The sequence below is a fragment of the Falco naumanni genome, chromosome 6 (genome assembly GCF_017639655.2).
Source record: "Falco naumanni isolate bFalNau1 chromosome 6, bFalNau1.pat, whole genome shotgun sequence".
Lineage (NCBI taxonomy): Eukaryota > Metazoa > Chordata > Aves > Falconiformes > Falconidae > Falco > Falco naumanni.
Window position 1 is genome coordinate 46,507,671 of NC_054059.1, and position 25,230 is coordinate 46,532,900.

Genomic DNA, 25,230 nt, shown 5'->3' on the forward strand with positions numbered 1-25,230 from the left:
AGCTGATTCTGATTTTGTTAACAATGGGTGAGGCAAAATCTCATACAGCTCTTCAGAGGACAGAGGTTTGACATTCACAGTAGAACATTTATAGACATCTATTATCTGCAATATATTTCAGAGGAAAATAATTAAAATCAGGTTCCACAGAATTTATCACATAAATACAAAATCATATATTTTAATGATCTCCATATATTCTCCATGAATTCTGGGTCTGTGTTGTTAAACATCTCAGCTATTTTCTTTTGTAGGGGTATTATTGCTGTTTGTTATATTTAGCAGCAGGACTTACAAATTCCAACAGGGAATTAACACTGCATTGTATTAAAACTGCCCAAACAATTAGCTCAAAGTCTGTTTGTGTTCCAAGGAACTCATATTTTAGAGTGGGGTGTGGAAAGGAAAAGAATCGGCGAAGGAAATTTGAAGTACACTCATTAAAACACTCATGCCTACATTTACACTGTCAGGCCCGGCTAGTTCCTCAAACTACCCACAGAACAATGGCAAATACTGAACAATCCTCATGCCCTAAATTAATAGACTAATGAAATGGTGTCTATTAAAAGCCTCTTGACATATTTCTTCCTTACTGAAAATTCCAACTGAATACAAATGCTTTTGAATCTTTAAGGAAGGTAAGGTCTTCAACATAGAAAATCATTAAAGGAAAGAGGAATTCTCATCTCTATCTCTGGACATTTTGAGGTTCAAAAAGCTTCAGAGGAGGAGGAGATTTGGTATTGTTCTGAGTCAATTTGCTCTGGCTGAGGAAATGACGAGGAGGAAACTATTTCCCCATCTCGGGAACCATGTGGTGTTCCAAGATAAGGCGAACACTTACTAATTCGAGTCCACAAGCAGGAAACGTGATACATCTATTTCCTTTCAGGCAAACAACACAGTTCCCTGGCAGCACAAAAGCATTGCTTCTACTGCTAAATCTCAAACATTCAGAAACCCATTTCGCCTCTGTGGATATACTATTCTGTATTTGTTATTTGGATGTTATGGATAGAAACAGTACTTACTCTCCAATCACATGGCCACCAAAGTTTTGGGGTAAGGATTTTGTTTCTTGTTCTAGAATCTTGTTACAGTAGATGCTGAGATTTGCTGGTGATTACCTAAAAAAATACATCGAGGTACTTTCAAGCTTCATGTTGGAAGCAAAAAGTAATGAATAGATTTTGTATTTCTTGCAGTGCAAAAGGCTGTTTTCCAAATGTTTCTTTGACAAAGTTTTATCATGTTTTTAAACTAATCAAGACAGCAGGAAGTGCCAGGGCAGAATTGATTGTTTGACAAAGTTCATTACTGAAGTCAGTTGAAAAGGTGCCTATTGACTTCAGTATGTTTCAGATAAGGTAGACATTCTCAAGTGTTTAATGGATGTACCTACATGTCAGACATGATCTGTTTATTCTTCTGATGAAAAAGGGATAGCAAAAACTAAACCTGTTGCAAACTTTGGAATAAAGGCTTACGCCTCCGGAATGAAAAATTATTTGTAATTTGCTGTGGTGTCTTGTGATCAGTTTTTCCTTACTTTTTCCTCAATATATATTTTGACTATTGTCCATTAAGAATCTTTTCTTTCACTGAAACCTGGGAATGATTCATTAACTGAAACATATAGAGTATGGGGTCGAAATATACTGAAATTCATTCAAGGTAATTAGATCCAGTGACTTGATCCTAAAGGATTCTGTGCAACTGTGGAGAACCTTTCCCTCCAAAAAGCTCTGTTACTTGCTATGTTTAAATTAACAAGTATGAGCATTTAACATTTCAGTGAACCATATGATCTGTTTTTGTCTATTATATTATTGCTATAGAGCAATGATGCCTCCAGGAATCTGTGTGTTATATAAAACTAAAAAATACTATGCATTAGCAAAATAGGATTTTCATTGCATAGAAGTGCCCTGGGAAAAGCGTGGAAAATAACTATACAAGAAGATTCATTTCCTTAGCATAAGAAATATGTCAGATGCCATCCACATATTTCCTGCAATGACATACATTTTCCTACTGGGAGGCCATGAGCAACTCAATTTTTTTGTCTTCAGCTAGAGTAAGATAATGATACTGGATGTCTTTGAGAAATACTTAGGGATTAACTAAGGAAAAAATACTTATTACTGTTTCAGAGTCTCTTGTTGCTGGAGGTTGTCTGCTGGACTCTGAAGAATATAATTTTTGTAGAATGGAACTACATGTAATTCTAAAATGGCTCTTTCAGAACAAAAATGAAAGTACTTTCATCAACATTTACTTTAATAATCTTTATGTAAATGGTGCTGCCCCTTGTAACTATGGATTTGCTTTTATGCTGAGGTAAATTATTGCTTCAGTGTCATGGAAACATACACAAGAAATAGGAAAGTTATACAAAACTCTAAGGATTCGTTAGCCATACTGCTCAAACTGTGTCCAAGGTGTTCTCCATCTTCGCGATGAGTCAAAAAAGTACCTAAGATGTGAATATTTACATTCCACAGCGGCTGGCCCTGCTGGTACTGCTGTTACTCTGTTGTTCCATTTAAGGTACTGCTCCAGGTGTGCCAAGCCCCCCTCCTTCAGTATCAAGAGCTGCATTTGATAGCACAAAGCAGGACACACATGAGCTGCCTTGCTGCTGAAAGGGCCAGCATCACCTTCCACCGCCATTGCCCACCTGACTTGCCAGGGACTGGTACTGTACCCAGCCCTGATGGCCTCCTGTTTGCTTATGCTCTGGCAGCAGGCGAACCTTACAGCTTGGGTTTCTGTGATGAGCTTGCAAGGTTCTGGGAAGGAAAACTCAGGTTTTTCTTATTTTTCTGATAGATTTTAGAAGAGTTAATAACATTTCCTTTTCCTTTCTGGTAGCTATATCATATGTGGTAGGCTAGGGAGGGATATTATATAGTCTGTCAGAAAACGATGACTGACACAAGTTCACTGTGAGGAAGCTTCACTTAAAATGATAGAAATGTATTTTCTGACATTCTCGGAGACACATGACCTGAGCTAAAAATAAAACTACCAGTAATAGATATAAATAAAATAGAATTATTTATTACATGAGGAAGCAGTACTTGAAACTGATTTTTCAGGATATGGCTTACAGGCTGCTCCACTGTCTTTCTAAGCCACTCACCATATAGCATTGTGAGTGTGAATAGATTACCAAGATGCAGATACTTTTCCATGCGTGTGTGACTTCTCAGCAGCTCCCATGGTTTTGGCCAAAGCATAAACTTAACATGTGTGCAAAGGTTTGCTGAAAGGGGCCAACTTTGTGAGAAAAGAATAAATGCTAAAAAAATTGCCGAAGCAACTATTCATAATCATATTTAAACCCTTACAAATTTAGAAACCACCTATTGTCTAACAGCTGGAAATATGCAGGCATCCTGTTTTCTAAAGCTGTCCAATGATAACTTCACAGAATAGTATCTTAAAAGTAACTCTAAGAATTTTAAAATAATGAGCAAGCTAAACTGTCTTCCACTTATTTATCTGTGAGCACATGTAAATCTTTCCATGACTGCTCCAGGCTAGTGGAAGTGTGCATGAATAAAGCTGTATAGATAAACCAAGGTATACACATGCTGTGTGAATTGCCTAAGTAGTTAAAATCCTCTCTCTATATTCATGCAAAGACCTTAAAAAATATATATTTTTTTTTTTTTAAATTAGCACACTGTTTTGCAAGCTCAATGCAGAGTCAGTGACAGCCTGGAAAGTCGGTAACATGCTTAGCTGCAGATCTTGCAGGAATTCTTTTGAATTCATTCTTCACCATCATCAATCTGCAGGTTTTTTTAAATGCTAAATTATGTAGCGGAGTAAAACAGGAGCAAAAAAAGGATTGTTAACCTCCTCTTTTTAAATTCATGAGTTTCATGATAGAGCTCCCGACCCCATCAGCAAATATCCTCCATGTAATGTGTCACAAGCACAAAACTGGGATTCCAATTCTCACCGTGCTAGAGCTGTTCCCTACTACAGGTGTTGCAGTCTTTGTAGATATACATGCCTGTTTCAGACAAGTTGCCTGAGCTACTGCAAGGATGCAGGAGCTCATCTCTTTCAGGTGCCAGCTTCTATGAAGCTGTGTAACCTCCAGTCACCCTCCCTTGTGGTGGGAATCCATAGTATGGTACTTTGGCGGAGGTAGGAAGCGAAACACTTGAAGCCAACCTCTGCTGAACTTCAGCACTGTTGGTATCACATGGGACAGCAGACCGAGAATCTCAATTATTTTTTAATTGTTAATTTCAAAAGGAGGTTTGGCAATAGCTGAGTGAGAAATTCAGGGTTTGGTCCCCATCCATCAACTGCTAATCTCATTTTTTACTGTTTTAATACAGCCTTTATTGAGTTAATTTTGATTTGCAAGGTAACAGTGGGAGCAAAGATGTTTCCATTTTAACCAGGAGTGCATTTCTTGTAATTCCTAAAAGCATTTTCAGTTGCACACAATTAAATACAATAAATGGCTTCAAAACAATCCTATTTCTCCAGTGCAGATAGTAATATACTTTCAGATCAGGAAATTTAATTTAAATAGTACATTTGATCAATATGACAGCAGCAGAGAGAAAAAGTGTAAGCAGATATTAATCAACATAAACTTAGATCCCTAAACTATCCTTCAATCTAGTTTTACTCAAGTATCTATTTTAAAATGCAATATTACAATTTAATACTTTAAAAACATTAAGGACAATTTTTCTTTTCTTGAATTGTAATCCAGGGTGTTATTTGTCCAGTGTGTGGAAACAAAGCCATATATCAGTTGTCTTCCAGAATTTTAAGATTGCAAACTGCCTGACACTAATATGAGCACTATCACTTGATTTTATAAGCCACAAATGCACTCACCATTTTAAATATAATGTCAAATTTTGCCTTGTCTCTCCCTCAATCCACTGTTCTTCTCCTCATTAAAATATTTCTGTTTGCTTGTAAGAAGTCAGGTTATATACTCTGCTAGAAGAGATGATCATTAGGAATGAGCATATTCTAACATCTGACACTGTGTGGTGATATTTCACTGATGTAGCCAGAACAGTGGTTAAGGGCTTTGTGTCATTAAGAGACTTGTGAAGGGCAGCACTGGCACAAACAGTAACACAGCTGTCAGACACAGGGGAGTCCGACCTCAACAGCCATAGGATCTGATTTCTCTTACGGGATCCTTCATGGGTGGTAGCCATGGTGGAGTAGAAGCAACAGCAGCAAATCCAGCCCAGTCCTTTGCAAGAAAGAAAAGAAGCATTTGACTGCCTGTGTGGTGGCCAGGTTAAGCCTGTTACCTTCCACTCTGATGACTGTGTCAGCACATTTCCAGCATACCCACGGGGTGATCTCTCCTCATTCCCTTTGCTCTTCTTCACACACTTTGTACCCTTCCAGCCTAGCTTTAGCAGCAACAAATAAAAACTCAGTGAGTTGCCTCAGTTGTCCTGCTGGGGATGGGGACACAAAAAGGCTACAATGTGAAGCCCGCTGTGGAGCACTTCACAGCAGATGTGGCAGTGGTAGCTTCTACCAGGCTACTACTCTTCCTAGTTGGATAGCTGGAAAAGACCAGCACAAACCAGAGTACTCAGAGGGCCTTTATCCTGGTAGACTGGGCATTGTTAATAGGGCAGAGGACTTCATTAAGTTGCAGATGCAATTGCTTTGCTAGCAGATAGGAAGTGAAGGTGTGACATAGAGCCGTTTACAGATGCTTTACACCACTGCAGGTATTTTTCTTAGTAGAAAAGACCTTCAGAGCTGAAGCAGAACAAAGTAGTAGGAAAACATGACAAAATTCGAGCCTTGGATTCAGATGCAGTATCAACCTCAAGGATGTATTTCCTGAATTCTTCTCTTCCATTCATTCCCTTTTCTCCCTTTCCAAAATTTCACTGTAGCATGCATATTCTTCCTGGTATTTTTTTTTATGACAATCAGCCAAAATAGAGTAAGGTGATTGAAAACACTGCATCAACTGGCATTTTTTTCTTGCAGTTGGACTCCCTTTTGTTACTTCATGTTTTGGAAACATGTGTTTTGCCAGTGATTTTAGAAGTGCAATATTTGGCAGCATATCACACACCATAAGGAGCTCATAGCAGAAGGAATAAATGTCTTTACAGGAGATATGATCTCCTGCAGAGTCTTCGGGTTAGATCACTGATGTCTGCAAAAGACTGCAAACAGTACGTGAACAAGTGAGCTTCTTTCTTTTGAAACCACTCGTTGGAGTCCAACAACTTCAGACTTCACAGGTTCCTGTTGTTAGAAGTGGCCCCAATGGGAGAACAAGAGTGAGAGGCAAAATGCTTTCTTCCAACCTCATGACGTAGTTTTAGGGAACTATTGCTTCCAATGCTTATCCAAAGTAGTAGCACATTGTTCTGTTCAGAAAACAGACTGAAAATGAGGGTAGAGCCTTTTAGTGTGCAAATACAAGTATTGCCATGATCCAAACCATTATGCTATTTTTGATGACTGAGTAAGCATTTCTCCATTCATACTGGGGACAAACATGAAAATTGTATTCCAGTGATAACTGACTTTGTCAGGTTTGCATTTCTTTAACCTCATTGCCTTTTTGCATTTAATTAAAATGGTATATAAACATAGATAAAATTAGCCAATAAAAATAAAAATTAAAAGCAAGCCAAATTCATCAATGCATGATGAGTGGGAGGGGAAGAAGTAGAATGGATCCAGAAAATGTTGTCAGAGGAAGGGATGATCCATATTGACTTGGTGAAGTCAAATGTATCTGAAAGAATATATCTGAGTTCTTTGGCCGGGAGCCTGTACTAATACCTCTCCCATGTCACAGATGGCCATATATATGTATAAAATGCATTCTTCACACTGAATCTGCATCTCCCCATCTGGCATACACAGGCTAAGTCTACAGCAACAATCTTCCTGCTCAGGCTTCCCTGAGTGCTTTATCATGCATTACCTTAACAAGTTTGTTTGCTTAACACTTGAATTTCAGAGTGGCTTCTGGCTCATCAGGGGTACTGATCCATCACTCAGGACTTGCAGCTCAGGGCTTTACCTCATGGTGTGTGATATTAAAGGACTCAAATCATTGAGCAGACTTCTGTTTCCATCATGATGGAATTAATATGAGAGCAAACTGTATGTGAACAAACCCTTCTTCCAGCTCTCCACCTATATTTTCCAATCAAACAAATGCATCATACTTCCAGGTTTGTTATTACACATTTTCTAGAGCCCTGCTAGTTCCTTATTGCTTGCCTAACCTTCCATCTTCTGACTAATATTTTTTCCTTTATTTTTTCAAGCTGGAGCCTTTAAAAAAAGCAGAAGTTTTACATCTCCAAAACTACCTTTCCATACCCTTAAGACCTCTAATAACAAAAAGAGCTTGTCTTTCATCTCCTTTTCACAGCCAAGTACATATACTGATGGTAGAACAAGAGCTTGTTTTAAAAACATATAATCCAAATACTCTCATTGATTGGTTCTAGTATACGTCGGTGGCATGTGAACTTGGACAACCCTATATAATAGTATTCTAACACATAAAAAAAAATAGGAAGGAGGGATGCATTTCCTAGTTTAGTCAAAAAACCCTCAGAATTCACTGCATGAAATGGCTAGGAAAACTGGTGGAAATATATAGCCTTGGAGACTCTTTCCTTGGTTCTTAGCCCAGAAGATATTGATCAGACGGACTAATTAGAGCATTATTCCTCTAAAATATGTTCAAAATGTTCCCAGTACTAGAAATTTCTAGTTGTGTGAATGGTGTGAGTGCATAATTTAAGGTATAGGGCAGAAAGAAGCAGAGTCTGTTTATACCCCTTTGTGTCAATCTGACAGACCATGTCGCTGGGGCTGCAGATTTCCCCACTTCTATCACATAATGCAGCTGCAAGCGTAGCTGGCTTAGTGGCTGTGTAGCTGTGCTGAGTAAAGGCAACAGTGACATAAAGCCTCCTCCCACTCCTCCTACAAAAAACCTGCCAACACTGCACAAAATTTTTATCAACTTCAAAATGTGTTCAGACTCCTGAGGTGGGGATCCTGACATGGAGTAAAATACATGGATTCTTCCCAAATTCACTGAGAAACTAGAATCGATTTATCTTCCTATGGTCAACTTGAACTTAGAGCAGGCAGGATGCCCTGGAAGACATTTGTGGAAATAAGCACACCGGGAGGCAGGTTTTCAGTTGGGTTTCTGGAAGCTAAGACAGATGGTTCCTCCACATTTCAAGTCCCTGTTTTTGTCAAGAGAAAGATTATGAGGTAAAATGTGACACAGAATGAGACAGAAAGATGGTTCTGGTTTTGCAAATGCTTGCTGTAAACACACTGAGTTTTTTTCAAGTACATTTATCTGAGGAGCAGATGTACAACACAGATATAAAATACATTTAAACAACACTATTAAAGACAATGAGATATTTATGGTGATGTTACATCCTTGAAATGTTTATCTTCTTATTACCAGTCTTAAATCTAGTGTACCTACAGATTCTCCCTCCTACTCTTCAGTAAAATATTACATGGTGCCACAAATTTAACAGTGAAGACATATTCCCAGATTACTTAACCAAAGATTTCACTTGAATAAGTAACTTCTTTCATGTTAATTTTCATAATAATTGCCATGTATCTGCATGGTGAATTTGCAGAAATCAGAACTGTGAAAATCCAACACAGCTCAGCAGTTTTTAGGACAGGGACCAGTTTTGGTTTTTCTGTTACAAATGACATGCACTGGGGCCTCAGACAGACCCTGAGAACATATTACACAGGCAAAACCGAATAATGGCAACAGCAGTAGAACTCAGCTTCATCTCTATAGGAACTGAGACAGAGGGGTTTTTTCACCTCTTGTAGAGGCTGTAGGGTTGTGCAACGCCCCTCGCCCCAGCCAGGCCCAGCAGCATCGGAGTAAGGTCTGCTGCATGGTTTCTGGAGCCATCGGGATGTCCCCTGACTGATGGCAGTTTGGTTTTTTCCCCTTCAGAGGAGATACTGACACACATGCAAATCCTGTGATAGAGATGTAGAAATTGTTACATAACTAGATCATGTCTCAAGTGCTCAAGAGGTCACAAGCTGATTTACGTATTCCACATCATTTTTATAATGATCATGGTAGCTAGAGGACTGCTGGAGTGAGGGAGACCCACACATACCACATTTCTTCTGCTTAGACCTGTTAAGATCTCTGTAAGGAAAGGGGTTATTGTCCTGTGTACCAGGTCAAGGTCACCAGAGTATCTTCCCATTTCCAGCTTCCCTGACCACAGTGCAAGCTGACTTGGGCTATGTCACAAGGCAGCAGCAGAGCAGCCTGGGCCAGTGACTCAAACAGGACACAGCTTTCATATAAATAGTGCTAATACTGAGAGAAATAGCAGCAAGGATGTGGGTTTAACGGAAGGAAGATAAAAGACAGGATGTGATGGCGAAGCATTAGCAATGGCGGGAACTGTGTTTGAACAGCAGCCCTTCAGTGGCAACACGACAGCAGTGAACCTCATTCCTCTGCAGCACTCAGAGTCCCTGGCTCTGCCTCCAAAGTTCTCCAGAAATATTCTTATACCAAACAAGAAATAAATCTGTGACTTGTGATGTAATTAAAAAGGAAGGCATTGCTCGTCTTCCCCCTCTCAGCTTCAGGATATGCCACGTCTCTGTTTCCCCTCGGCTGTGTTTGAGAAGGGCTGATTTGCTCATGCACATGGCAGTACTGGTTTCCGGAGCTGTGTCTGCCTGCTTCCCTGTATTCCAGTATTGCTACAGAGAGTCTGAAGCAGCCAGGCAGGAGATGCTGCGCTGCACCTTCTAGGGCTGCTTCTGCTGGTGCCAAGTTATTGGAGGAAGCCAGCACTTTCTCTGTGTTCCATCAGGGACAGGAGTCAAGGGCATATGTCAAATCTAATCCTCTGACCACACTAATTTCTCCAGGACACAGAAATGTGTCTTAACTTCATGGTGTGTTTTATTTTGAAGCTAGCTTTTGGAGGTACCATTTTGTATCAGCTGCTAGACTACTATTGTTTTGTATAAACCTATATACAAATTTATCAGATAAATCATATACTGTATTCTCAAGGGGCAGAATGATCAGACAATTCCATATTTAATGTGATTATGCTTATTTTGCTCTCAGTTAAGTAAAAGATTTGACAAGCATGTGAAAGTCATCATTTTCATTACTGAACAAAAGGGGATTATATCAATAGTCAGCCTTTACATTTAGGAAGATAATACATAAATCCATTCCAAGATCTTATGTGCAGGCCTGTCAGAGAGATAAAAGTAGATATTAATGAGGGACGTATATTTTTTTCCTTTCCCTTATTCTGGCAAGCCCAAAGAACAGAGTATTACAGTAGTTGGATGAAAGCAAAAAAATGTCATGAAGAGACCAGTCTTCTTCTTGCACTCTGTCTATTCAGAGCACGATTTCTTCCTTGTATATAAATTATTCTTTTAAAGTGAGTCTGTCATCCTCAGGCTGTGTTTTGTTGCATCCTAATTACTGCTTCTTTCCTGCTTTCCCCACCCCCCCATACAGTCATTGATTTATCAGATGCTTAACTATCTTTAACAGGAAGGACACAGATCTGAGGTAGTAGAAGGAAGAGGCAAAGTTTCTTCAGAGTATTGTTTAAATATTAATCAAACACACAGTGCGTATACATTTTGGCAATTACACCTACTGTATTGACTGAGTATGTGGTGCTGCTCATTGTCACATGAGCTGCTAGAAGCATCATTCTTTATTTATCTACCAAATACAGAAATCTCATCTTTAGGAAATGCAGCATATTTCTTCTTCCAAGCACTACACCAGTGAATGTGTTGGCATGTGAATGTGTCACATAATAAAAGGAGCTTAGTGCTGTGCTTTCTCACCAAGACAAATTCCCTGTAGCTGCATGCTAAACTGCTAGAACCTGGCAGGATTCATATTCAGATGAGTTAGTCTCAGCACATTGTGGATGCAATGGTTCGGCCTCAGTTCTTGCGGAACCTGTCAAAGGAAAATGCTCTGTATTTATACACAAATTCCAGTTTCACCATTATAATTCATTTAAGCAGGAGTCAAAAATCTTTGTGAACCAAATGAGTGTTTGTGCACGGTGCCATGTCCCTTACACAGAAGATTAATCTGAAGCATAAAGGTGGAATGAAACGTCCACAATCACAAAAGAAGAGCACGAAGTAAAACCAAGACTCAGGATTGACCCTTCTGCATTTGCAAGATTATCTTCATTTCACAACCCTACCCTTTTGTCTGGGGCAGGGGGAAACAAAATCAGAAGACTATCAATAACAGCTAGTACAGACAAATTCCTGCTTTTCAAGGTAGAAGGTTCACTTCCTATATAAACTTAATAAAAGGCACTTATTCAGATTTTGAAACCTATTGCATAGTAGTTAAGTTAGCACGAAGCAATCCTAGATTATTCTTCTAACATAATTTATTCCCCTTCTAATTGAAGAGATGGGAAAAACACTTAAGTAAGTTTAATTTTCATCTACTGAAAATGAGACAACAGTAACTTAAGATTTATCACTCAAAAAAACCCGATCAAAACTTCATCAACAATACAAATATATACAGCATTGCTATGAAATAATGTCTAGGAAATTTTCAGAAAAATATTTGGGGCAGAAAAAAGTAGTTGGTTTGATGCAATGCAAAACTTCTTTGGACTCTGACACATGCTTACTGAAGCGAACAGCCAGGGCAGTTTCTGCTTCTCAGCAGAGGCCTCTGCCTTGCTTCTGTAGCATCTTATTTGCAGAAGAAAGTTAAATCCCTTTTTCAGATATTTGAATTCATAATCCAGCATCTTAACAGACACTTATGGAATATTTGACCATTTAACTGATATCTGTTAACTTTAAACCCCTTGCCTTAAAAAATTATGTTCTATTGATGCCATCTCTCAATTATTCAGGGTTTCCATTACCAACCAAGCCAACCAATCCAACACATGGCTGCTGAGGGAGGTCCATGTGTTATGCAGACAGAGCATAAATGAAGAAGGAGACCATGGATGGTTCTGTTGACTGAGAAGCGCAGGAGTCTCTAGACAAGTAGGACCTGAACCAGTCTGGTGCAAACACAGCCTCCCAGATACCACTGTGGGACAAACACCAATGTCCTACCTCACATGGAGTCTCCAGCCTGGATCATCTGTCCTGGGTCATCAGGAGTTGACTAATACTTAGATCAGTAATCATCTCACTTAGAAATAATACCAGCATTTATCTGCTTGTGGTCGCACAGATTCTTGTGAGTACTACTTAATCAGGTCTCCTATCCCACACTGAAATAGATATCCATGGACATATTTGGTGCAAAGCAAATCTCTGAAACTGATTAATGGTCACACTGGAAGTGCTGGAAGAAGGAGAGCTCAAATTTCTGAACTGGAGATAGCTAACTGAAGAGTCAGTACTGCTACATATGAACATCTGTATTGCATTACTGGGCGCAGCCTAGGTATTACTGCAGTGAAAAGAGCAGGAAAATCTGATTTAAACACAGATCCCTCTTCCTGCTCCTTGAATACTTGTTTATTGTAAATTTTAGATCAGTATTCAGCGAAGGTCACAAACAGCTCCTTTTCCTCCCATTCTTACACTTTGCACAACTTCCTAATTTTTACCTGAAGAAGGCCCTAGTTTTAGTAATCTCAAAAAATAATGAGACCATGAAGAAAACACTAAACACTGTTTTCACTGGTGGCTATTTTTGAACAGGCAATACACAAGTTAGACCTGTCAGCAGAATACTCTGTGGCAGTATTTCCAAGGCAGTATATTTCTGAGTGAGAAGAGACTGCGTCTGAGAAACCTTGCAGGTTTGGGTCCCAGTAGATTTCCTTCAGCTTCTGCCAAGGCACTATGTTGTACGTATCTTTTTCATTCATTTTATCTATGTTAGTACATGATGTACATTTAAAATGGAGAGTAAGAGGGACAGAATGTGTGAAATTTGGAAGGGAAGATTGTTCCTTTCTTGGAAGCAGCTGTGCAGGTTGCAGGGGGAGAAGGAGAGAGAGGGCACAGCTAAGAGCTAGGAGCAGAAACAAGGTCCTGCCTCTCTGGTGGTGGAAACGAGCACTTGGCACCTAGAGGCAAATGTGCAGAAGTTGCAGCATCTCCGAAAAGCACGGCATTGAGAGCCACTGTTTGTAGGATGTGCTGGCAGGCTGAGATCTGGTCTTTATTTCTAGTATACCTAGTGTCTCAAGGTACTCACAGTGTGCCTTGTCACTCTGAGTTTTCTCTCTTTTAAAATATTGTGCCTTATATTCTGATAAAACTTTGGGTTTCAGTGTGAATATTTCTTGGCCTTTTGTGGGTTCTCACAGTAAGGACGAGCTTTACTTGAAGCTGTGTCTGGGCCTGGCAGGCTTTTCTCAGATCACAGACTACAGAATTGCTGTGGTGGGACTGAAGGTGATTTCAGTGGATTCCTTACCCTACAGTCTTCCCAGTAACCTGAAAAACTTGTGCTTTGTTCTAAACCCAGATGTCTTCTGTTTTCTTAAATGTAGCATATGCACTTTCATATTTCTTCCTTAATTTTTAGAATTTTAGGAAATCCTACTTAATTTTAGGTTTTCACTCCAGTCACTTGTGCTCTGTTCATATAGGAAATTATTTTGTCCTCAGGCTCTGTAAAATAATCTTATCAATCAAGTAATAACAGTAATGCCATACTGCACTGTGGCAAATTGTGATTTACTGTTTGACTCGGGTTCACGCGGAGGCCATACAGCTTAGGCTTATGCTCTGGTTTTGTAAGGTCAGTAAGAATGCCTGGCCAGAGGATTGTTTGCTGCACATGTGGAAAAGATCAAAATTATATTACTGTCTTTGTAGTGCATTAGGAATCATAATGAAACCACACAGTAACAAAGTTTCTATCTCTGTCTGCATAAAGGAGTCTTTGCATTGTTTTATATAGTTACGCCAAAAGCATTAAATTAAACATGCTGACATCTCTATCTTAGATGTTTCCTTCTGATAATTACAATTACTCTTTATTTATCATTCCAGTAAAAATGAACTTCCAGTAATATCAAGGGAAGATCATTACCTCTGAGTTGGTTTGTGGGTTATTGAGATGGCGTATTCCACTCTTCCGGCTTTTTATCACAACAAATTATGGTATTAGTAAACAAAGCAAGTGTACTTTGGTGCATGGAGATCATTCTGGACATCACTGTGGATGGCGAGAAATATGAATTTAAGAACAGATGTAGTTTCATGCTTCTCCATCCGCACAGATATTTGTGCAAAGCCACAAAACTGTGCAAGCTTTACTTCATTAAGCTTCTGAACACTTTTGCTGTGCCTCAGTCTATCTTCCTTTCAAAGCCTGTGCAAAACACTAGTCCTAAGAGTTTATGGCAATATAATTCAGAGGTTTTTCAAGTTCTGAGGTACCATTAACGTCTGTGTAATCTTTTGTTGGGATGTTTCTTGTTCACTTTTGCTGACACCCTATTTTGTTAGAATTAAGGTGATTTTTGATTAGAGATTTCCAGCATAAATTTCCAGCAGAGGGCAATCTTGTTCCTAAGTAGGTTGCTCGTTTATGAAGTTAACCCTCTAATAAACAGTTGTCCCTTCTGCATTTCAAATGGAGAATTAATCCAAGGGCACAGATTGTGGATTTTTTTCCTTGTAATTTACTTAATTTTTTAGATTTTTCTGGAGCCTGTTTGCTTACCTGATTGAAGAAAGTCTTAGAAACTGCACAAAATACTGTCAGTACGGACCTTGAGCTGTCATCTGTCCGATCTTCCTTTTTCAAGACAGGATTAACTATATTACAACAACTCTTGACTGGTACTGGGTTTTAAAATCTTTAATGGGGGTAGATGAGCCACCTACCTGGACTACCTATTCTAGTTCTTACCTGTCCTCACAGATAGAAACACATTTTTTAATTTCCTTTGATCTGTTTTAAACCCAGTACTTTTAATTTTATTTGCAGTGGACATAAAAGCAACTATTTAGTTATTAGGTGGAGTGGAAGAATTATTTTCTGTTGTTGCAGAAAAGAATCCCCGAATAAAACAACCCTCTAGCAAGCTGTGTCTGAATGCAGAACAGTGACATTCCTGAGAGCCTAACTATTCTGTTTATTTTGTTTATTAGTTCTCATGTCCTGCACAATCTGCTTTTCTTCCAGAGTTTTTTTCTACAGATTCTGTTTTCCAGTTGCCACCATCCTTGTCTATTTTCTGGATGTCACAACTACCTGAACTACCTTGTGCTGTAGCCTGTCACTCTCACTCATCTCGCAAGAGTCATGTGTGACCTTTCTTAAACTTTTCTCATGACTAAGATCACAGATGGTTGATATTACACAGCAATTGATTCGCCCACCCAACTGAATCACGGACTGCCTAGAAATGATTAATGAGAGGCTGCTTTGCTAATAAGATTAGTGGCAGAGGTTGGGAAGATAGTAATGTCAACACTTGTCCGATACAGAGAAATTGCTTTTTTCAACTCAGCATGACAACAGCAGCACAGGAGTTGGCTACTGATACCAGCCCCAGCTTTAAACTAAGTTTTCTTGGAATAAGTAGAACTGGTGTAAGATTTCATATAGTTCACTTCAAACCTTCTGTGGTGGGAAAGAGTGGTGGCTTTTTGAGCCCAGGGTATTCCTCCTGTCCAAACGTGCTGCCAGGGATGCATGAGGAGAAGTATCTGCAGCCTATCCAGCTTAGGGATGGGTGTTTTCTATAGGTGAAGGAAGATGCTATGACTTTGTTTAAACTTTGATGGACCCTGCTGCTCCTGCCTGGTTTTGCACAAATGAGGCTGTTATGAACATCCACTGATAACTTATCTGAACCTCACTTGAAATCTGAGACACTGAGACTCCTGTAAAACAGAATCTGAACCATTCTTACTAGTCAGGTTACTAGATTTGTCATTTGAGGATGCAATTCATGCTTTAATACACTAGCTGGCGCTCTACATTAAGCTATTCAGTGTTTAGGTAGGAATTTGCATACTGGTTTTTATGGTTTTTATACCAAATTTTGTCACTGAGCTTTCATTTCAGGAAAAAATATAGGCTAAGACAGAGGCTGAGCTGGATTTTTACGTGTCTGAGATCAAACTCTCTACCAGCTGTCAAGGCAATGTGTGTGTGCGCAAGCGTGCGTGCATGCAAGGGGAAGAATGCTTACTAATAATACTGATACTGAAATGCTTACAAAACTTAGACAAGTTTTGAGTCACTGGCTTATCACATCACATAAAGTAAAGAGAGCTCACAAAAATGTGAGAAGGAAAGAATGTAAGTGCAAATAAATTTAGAGTTCTAGAATTTGTATTGAAATTACAAAAATAGCTCTTTCCCACTCTAAAACATAGTGGTATGTTCTGACATTTCTCATTGCTAATACAGCTGAAATCAATGAACTTGTACAGTCTGCCTACAAGCTTGATGGAGCCCACATGGAATAGAGTTTGCATGTCAGGTGCGCGAAGCCTCATGCTAGTTTTGGACAGGTGGAAAAAAAGAAAGATGGGAAAATTACTGTCAGTTGCTGAAGTAAATGAACAGAATCTTGATCTAACATAATGTGAGTAAAAAAATCTTCATAGCAATCTGGGTTTGAATGCTGAACAGTGCCATTCTTGACTGTCAAGCTACCTTACCACTTCTAGTAACTGTAAGATTAAACTACTTATTTCTCTTTTAACAAAGCAAGAACAAAAAAGCTCCAAAACATAAAGAAGATTGTAATATTTGAAAGTCACCCACTAGAAATCAAATAAAATGTGTAGGTATCATCTCGCCCTATGGGTGTCTTCTGTCTCCTTGTACTTAGTAATAGCATGAGCAGAACACGTTTGGAAAACTAACTGGTCGTTTATTAGCTTTATTAGCTGTTATTGGCAAAGTTGTAGTTCCAATTCAAGTTATGTGTGCACAGCCTGACTAAAAGATGCTTTCCCATTTCTCTGTCCTTTGCATTCAGTACTTTTTCCCCCCTGCCCTGGTTCTTGCTTTTAGATGGTCTCATTGAAGCTGCTACTTATATGATTTTGAAAGGTATCCCTTCATATACTTTGCCAGCTTATAAGTTTACAGATGTATATATTTGTGAGCATGGGGCAGGGAAGACCTTGTGCCCGCTTTAACTTTACACCTTGGAGAATTTTGAGTTTATGGAGCAAAATGCTGTTCCAGCTTGTCGCAGCCGGAGCTGAGGGAAAGAGAGAGAATCCTTGGGAAAATTAATCCTCAATGCAAACGTGTTTTGAATTCAAAGAGATGTCTTGCTATCTGATGTGGTCCATACACATGAAAAGAAAATGAAACCCTCACAGAATTAAGAGATTGATCTGAGTATGTCTGCAAGGATTCTGCTAAACTCCATGATAGAGGCAGGATCCTCCATCACAAAAAGCAAATCTATTTTATGAAGATTTTGGTTGATCCAGGGACTGACAAGTCCAGGTAGGGACTGTGTTGCTAGTTTTTGGTGAGGTATACCCCAAGATGAGGAAGGAGAGAACATAGTCCACTTCTCAGAAGACTTACAGATTGATATGAGCCCCCTTTGGTTGGCCTTGATACTGATACCCCAGCTGGATGGGAAGAACTTGTTTCAGGGCCAAATGCTAGGAAAAGCACCTTTTCAGCCAGTCTGTCATCTTTACTAATCACATATCCAAATTTCTCTTGTGTAAATTCTATAGACCGTTAAGGACTTGTTAGAAGCTATCAGCTTGATGCGATATATATACTTCATATATACAGTTCGTGGAAAGTTATGAAAGCCTTAAAGAAAGCTGCAACAACCAAGAAAAACGTTTGCATAGCAGAGGCAATAATCCCTTGGACAAACCTGTAGCACTGCATTTGCCTAACAGTACATGCAAAAATCAGAGAAAAGGGAATAGAGAGACTTCAGAAGGAATTGCCTGATCTGGGTAGGTGTTGGGCTGACAGACACGTGCTGGCTTGGGTGTCCAGATCTGATGGTAACATCCAGAAGTCATGCATGTTACTGTGGGTTTTGATTCTCCAACCTTTTTTGCATGGACACATTGGAAGCACCATAGATAAGAAAGGTAATGTAGCTAAGACATTAGGTTGCTTTGTCTCTTTGTCCTTTTATTTCTGGCTTTGTACCTCAAAGTCTGTCCTGCATTGTTGAAAAAAACCTTTGTTCTTCACCTCAGCTGGTGTTAGAGGTGAGAGAACAAAATTGCCTGAGGTGGGGCACCAGATCTTTTTGGTGGTGGCATAATCAGTTAAAGCAGGCAGTGTGAGTAGCCTTAGAAACATACAGATCAAAATATATTTTTAGGACCAGCACCTGGGGAGTTATTGTTATTGTTATTGGCAGCATTCCTACCCTATTCTCAAATTTATTTATTTTTTTTCTTAAGAGCAGAGGACAGAATGACATGCACAGCTCTCAGGAAACCGTAAGATATTACGATGGCCCCTTGGGAGACACTGTGTCAGTGTTGCTGTGACTCTTCTGGCTGGCACTGCCCAGATTAAGGAAGGAAAAAACAACTCTGTGGAAGCCAGCTGTTCCCCTCAAAATCCCAGGTGCAGCAAGTCCCACTCTGCCTTTGATCTTTTTCTCTGCTTGGTAGTATTTTCTCCAATGTACCTCAGGGCTGTGATTGCTGGACATTCTAAAGAGGAAATCAATGGGCATAGATTTACAATTCTTCAACGTATGATTGTAGAACTAAAGTACATTTCGGTGAAATTCATCATCTGCAGGGAGTGAACAAAAATCAAGTTCAGCCTATTAGATGCACAGTTTCCACTGAAGTCAGGGAGAGACTGGAAATGGAAAGAATAAAGTGTCTGTAACCAGTGGGTCTCACAATATTCTCATAATAAGAAGCAAAAAGATTAAATGTATGTCCAAACGGAAACGAGAGCACTTGGGGTACTATATGGCAACTGCAATAGTCAGTGTAAACTCAGCTGAATTTCCCCAGGGAATAATTTGACCCTCTATTTTTACATTTGTATGTAGAGGTAGAAAAATAAAAGAGTCAAAGAAGTTAAAGAAAATTAAGACATTATCCAAAGGGATAATTGTTTGTGCTGTACCTCCAGAACAGGGGAACAGCACGTGGGAAGGACTGAAGAGCTGCACTCAATACTTTTGTCAATTCTCTCATCTGCTTTTAACAGTGTGAAGTGTCAATTAATTGTGCAGGTGGTGAAAATTATGGCCAGAGGGATTCAGGGACAAACCCCTACCATGGTGCATGGTAACCCCAGAGCTAGGTACATTCATGCATCTTGCTGTGCTTCTGCTTACAGGTGAGGCTGCCAAGCCCCGCAGAGATCCCTTTCACCTCCTCCCCACTGGAGCTGAGGGCCCAGGCAGGAGCAGGGATATGGGGTGGCAGCACAGAGCCCTGTGCCTGGGGGTTCCCTTGGCAGTCTCAAATACGATAACCTAACTAGCATTCCAGCTGAGGTGCAAAGGCAACCGTCCTAAGAAATTACTAGTCCTTGCTCTGCTTCCCTGCAGCCATCCAGGGACAACAGTAGGGGTACCCACACTGCAGCTCTAGTGCTCGGGGAGTGCTGTCTTTAGGACACCCGCTGGGATTTACTGAGCTGGAGGTCACCAAGTCCTAGCTCTCCCTTCCCACCTTTGGGAGTATGAATAGCAATTTAACAGCAACAGAATGTATTAAATCCATTAAAATAGTGTAATAGGCTGTTCCTGACCAAAAGGGGCACAGTAAGGCCTGCTGTGTCTCTGAAGATGTCTTAGAAAGGGCAGAATCGCGATGAGTTCCTCAGAAGGCTGCTTATGCTGACAGAGCTCTGATCTGCAGCCAGGAGCTGCAGTGCAGGATGCTGCCTGTGGGTTCTTGCAAAAAGGACACCAGACTATCACCCTTTGACTTTAGAGTGCTCAGTCAAGAGTTTCTTAGTTGTAAAAATGAGGGCCTAAAGAAAAATTGTATTTTAGGATCAAATCTGGTCAGCCTCTGAATGAAATTCCTCAGAGGGAGCAGTGCTCTGCAATGATACCCTATGCTTTATCCTCTCCCGTCTTTTTTTTTTTTTCCCATTTGAAAAGGATAATGGTTATACGTCTATCTGAAAGCAGAGGTTACAAGCAAGCAACAGGAGGTTTGTACAGCCTTCCAAAATATCGGTGCCTTACTCAAAGCTTAAATTTTCTGGGCCTCATGGAACTTCAGATCTATCCTGAGAAAATATAAGGTGAATAAACTTGGGTAGGAGATTAATGGTGATGCCAGTAATCCACGACAATGTTGGTCCTGTCTAGAATCACACCTGCAAAAGGCATGTAAGGATGAATGCACTGCCCCTCTGACAGGGTTTGAGGGGCAGCAGCAAGGGCTGGGTTCCAATTTAATGCTGCTTGAAGTCCCCACCCAGAAAGCTGTGAAAATTTTATGCTGAACTTTCTGGTGCTCAAGGAGATATTTTTCCCCAAGTGCAAGTATGAATCACATAGCTACCAATTTCTCACTAAAGGGAGAAAACTAAGAAGGTAGGTAAGGATGGTAATAATAACTAATTCTTAAAGTGCAATTATACCAATAATTTACATCTCCCCTGCTGAAAGGAAAGTAAATGTTTGCTTTCCCCTTCCTGCAGTGACCTGCCCTAAGTTTAAGCCTTGCTAGGCTCTGAGGCCAGACTTAAGCAAAGATGTGTGTTGGCACATGCTGGGGTGCAAGCCGGTTCCACTGACCATGCCTGGCACCTCTCCCTTCACTGTGTGCTGGCTGCTCTCCATAGGTGTCCCTCAGGCCACTTGTTCTTTTTTTGCCTCTTCAGCACCTGCTTTGGCTAATTCCCACAGCTCAGACTTGATGGCATTACTTTCGGTTGTGGAAATGAGTGTGCAGCACCATAAATTCAGGGGAAATGCTTTAACAGCTATTACCCTGCAAGAACATTCTGAACCTGGTCTTATCCTGCCCGTTTTGGGCTCCAGTGTTGGCATCCCAATCCTGGAGTTACTACCTTCTGTTATGGTGATGGCAAATATTCAAGAGACTTAGTATTACTAATGGTTATCTCTGACCATAATAATTCAGGGCATAGTAATTTACATTAATTACTATAAGGATTTAAAGTATCTGTTACTCAGCAGTAAAAGGCTGGGACGTGTTCTCATGTTGTAATAAATACAAGGCTTACTGCATTAAGGACATGGCAGCAGCTACATCGCTGTTGTAATAGGTGAACTTGCAAACATATACACATAGAACATAAATATCTATAAACAAAACGACAAGTCTGCATAAATCCACGCCTCATACTATCCACAGAAGGAACTGCTTGGCAGTTTTGTAGCACACCTTGGGGCTGGTGCGTGACTGAATTAGAGAGGGAGTAAAGACTTTTCCCTTGCATTGGTACAGAAACTGGTATTGCATGGAAAGCTACTTTCTGGATGTTGTTGAATTATGCAAATTAAAGAAAAAACCACCATATAGTCACAGCAATCTGAACCGCTGCGTTTGTGTTGTGAAGTTCATGTATTACTTAGAAAGACCTTAAGGTTTATTCATCTTTTAAGGAGGCTGCCATCTTCAATTAATTTTCTGGCAAGAAAATCCTTCAGAGTTAATGAAATAACTTTGCCGTGTGTTTTTGCTGTATTTCAGAGCAGATAACAATAGCCTTCACAGTGTCCATGGTGATTGGACTGGTGATTGGGGGCATCATCTGGGCATTGTTCACTTGCTTATCCCGTCGCAGAGCTAGCGCCCACATTTCCCAGGGGAGCTCCTCAGCCTTCAGCCGTCGGTCCAGACCTTCCTCCCATGGCCACACTACCGGCAGGACTGGATTTTACCGCAACAGCAGCTGTGAACGTCGGAGTAACCTGAGCCTGGCCAGCCTCACCTTCCAGCGGCAAGCCTCCTTGGAGCAAGCCAACTCTTTCCCCAGGAAGTCAAGCTTCCGTGCGTCCACCTTTCACCCTTTCCTGCAGTGTCCTCCTCTCCCTGTGGAGACGAACAGTCAGCTCATCACACTCACTCCCACAAACACCACCACAACCCTTGTGGGAAGCACCACCAACAGCTTAAGTCGACCCGAATTCCACTGGTCTAACAACAGCCTCCGCATCTGCCACTCCACACAAACCCCACCTCCCGCCTATGAAACCATCATAAAAGCTTTCCCAGACTCCTGAGCTAGGTCCTTGCTGCAAACACGCATGTGCATTTTAGGAGGAACCTCAATCATCTCAACAATGTTCTGTGCTTCATGAAGATCTCTGAGAAGTCTCTGGCTGCCATTGTGGAGGGGACATACACTGCCAAGAGGCAGGTAGCAGCGATTTCCTGGAGTGCAATGTCCCACGGTCCAAGGGATCATTTGTCTTTGCACTGCTGGCTCTAATTTACTGCTCTGACATGTGCTTGCATATTTATAGTGCTGTATCTTTAATTGTAATCATAGGAAAGAAAATGCTGCCACATAAAAACCCAGATCATTTCTTGAAGGAAGAGACCATATTAGGGATTACTGATATACCCATTTTTGCAAATTTCACTATTCTGTTTTCTTCAAAAAGAAAAAAAGTTTTGGTTTTACATATTTTCCCAAGGATATTAACTTCTCAGAGAACGGCTCCCATTACCCACCTTCTTCCTATAACCACAGAACAGCTTCTGTCTGAGGAACCTTAGATGCAGACCTCATAGAGGATTTAACATCACAGTCCTGGCTGTGGTCATAGGCATCCTGTTTTGCTGACTGTGAAGGATTTTAAAAGACTCAGTGTTAGGGCTGTTTGTATAAAATTCCACATAGTGTGGGAAAATATTGAAGTACACAAAGATTTACACAGAGAGAAGTTTTGAACAACTTACTAAATGCATGGTAACAATTATAAAGAATATTCTGTCTGCAACCAGCAGAACAGGTAGTCATACTTTGATACCCAGTAAGGCTGTATGGGAGCAGAACACCTCATGTTTCATTTTTCCAGTTCTGGTTATAAAGATAAGCAGCATGAATGACAACTATACTTTTAATTAAGTTTCCTGTTTTGCTATGGGATTGCTCATTTCCTTATTCAAATTGCTTTTCTCAAATTGTACCAACATTTAATTCTTCCTGGCAAATTATTCACTGACATCTTGTCTTCCACTAAAGCAAGATTTTAGACATCTATGGCTGAATACTGGGATTGTACAATTAGTTGGAATATGAAGATAAAGATGGAATATTTAGTTGAGGTTAACATGTATTCTTGACTCTTATGCATGTATCATGTCAAGCTAACCCCCAGCTTAGTAAAGACTAATTGCACTGACATGAGAGACATCCAGGATTTGGAAACAGCACAGACAAATGGGCCTGGTTTAAGTCATGTCAGTTTCCTGTTGAATATTTCATGTTCAAATAAAGGGTAAAGAAATTCCACAAGCAGAGGAGCAGCCCTGCTCCTCACTTACAAATAAGCCTGTTGTTCCTAAAAGGGCTGGGCAACTACCCGCTGCAGGACTCCTAATTGAGGGGACTGGTCCTGTGCTTCTGTAGAGAGAAAAAGTCCTCATCTGCTTTCTGGGAGGGATGAAGACTCAGCGGCTTTTGAGAACTGGCAAAATGCTTAACATCTTACTTTCCAGGCTTTTGGAGACTGGCAGCATGCATCCCTTTGCCATGCTCAGCATCCATCAGGAAGCACTGATATTGATCTTCAAACTGCAATCTTCCAGCCTAATACTACCGCATTTGCAAATATTACTACAAACATCGAGCTTACAAGCATTACTTACTGTAAACCACAGTTATTCCTTATTGTAAAGGCCAATTATTTTGCATGTATATTACTGACTGGCTTTCATTGTTTTGTTTTGAGTGTGCAACTTTTTTCCTTCTGGAGAGATATATATCACTGCTAGAAGAACAACCATTTACAAAGTTTACAGAGCGCTTCACTGCAGACACTATGGGTTCTAGTATACTGAGGACTTGCTGATAGGACTGCCAAACTGCATTTGGCTGGTCAGAAGCTATGGACTTAAAAATAGTCCTCTGGAGAAAGAAAGTTTTGTTATTTCAGTCATTAATAATATTTTTTTTTCATTTAGTCTTATTGAATCTGGTGAACTTCATTGCATGCACAAGTGTGTTCACGGTGTCCTAGCTCTCAAATAGCTGATGCCACCTATTCTAATGAGCTTGTGAAAAGCAGAATTCAAGCCTGCTCCTGTTGCTTATTGAGTTTGGCAGACTGTTTGAGTCATTGTGGTGTGTACCCCGCTGGCCAAAACTGCTTGTTCCTTGAGAGTGAAATTGTTTTAGCTGAGTAAATTTTTACTCCTGGACTGTAAGTGCACATTACATTACAGTTGAAATTTCCACAGCATATTATTACTTGTATTACACTATATTTAGTAAACCATGTAGAAAAGGAAGCTTAAACGTACTGTATTTTTTTCCTCTGGAAATCTGTACTGGATATCAAAACATTTTTTCATGTGCCCTGAATTAAGGAGATAAAACCACAGATTGTCTGGTGCATAACCAGTATGGCTGCCAGATACCTAACTACTAGTTTAAACGATGTCTGAAATGAATGTTTTGCAAGCACTCTGGAAGCTTCAGAATGTGAAATAAAGTTATAAACTCAAGCTCGTGTTTTTCCTTAAAGATAAATGTGTTGAATTGCACAAAAGAACCTTTAAAGGGAGCGGTCCTTCTCTAATTGTGCAAGCTGATATAGTTGGAAGTTTGAATGAGGACATGGTCTATCTTCTGCTTCTGTAGTGAGACACCCTAAAGCTGAAGACATTATATGAACAACAGTGTCCAGAGATTTTAAGTCCACTGGTTTCCAAGTACTTAGACTTCAATCCACAAAGTTTTTGAGCAAATGCTTGCTTTAAGTGGATTGGCAATCACTATAAGGTTCCTGCTGAAATGCACATTTTATTGCATTAGAACCAAAGCACATTACACAGGATCAACTCCTAAATCAAACTGTGGGATTCAGGAATCATCAAGTGTTTGATATGCAAAAGATTATACTTGCTTATTGTAATGGTCTTTTCTAGCCTTTTATTTCAATTCAAAACACTGGAAAGAAAAGCTGAATTTAAAAACCCACATATTTCTGCAGATTTCAAGATTTCAAAGCATTCACAAGCAATACCTTAACTTTACAATAATTTTGC

General features: G+C 40.0%; 1 protein-coding gene across 2 annotated transcripts; it reads left to right on the forward strand.

Moving 5' to 3' along the window:
* Window positions 1–878: 878 nt before the first annotated feature.
* On the forward strand, window positions 879–24,687 carry MYCT1 (MYC target 1). Of its 2 annotated transcripts, none has more exons than XM_040598814.1 (2): window positions 879–1,065; window positions 21,703–24,687. In XM_040598814.1, the coding sequence occupies exons 1-2, from the start codon at window positions 1,014–1,016 to the stop codon at window positions 22,233–22,235; spliced, it is 585 nt and encodes a 194-aa protein (XP_040454748.1). In that variant the 5' UTR covers window positions 879–1,013; the 3' UTR covers window positions 22,236–24,687. The 2 variants fall into 2 exon arrangements, with proteins under 2 accessions (XP_040454748.1, XP_040454749.1); XM_040598815.1 differs by having other exon boundaries at window positions 1,009–1,065; window positions 21,708–24,687.
* The last annotated feature ends 543 nt before the right edge of the window (window positions 24,688–25,230 follow it).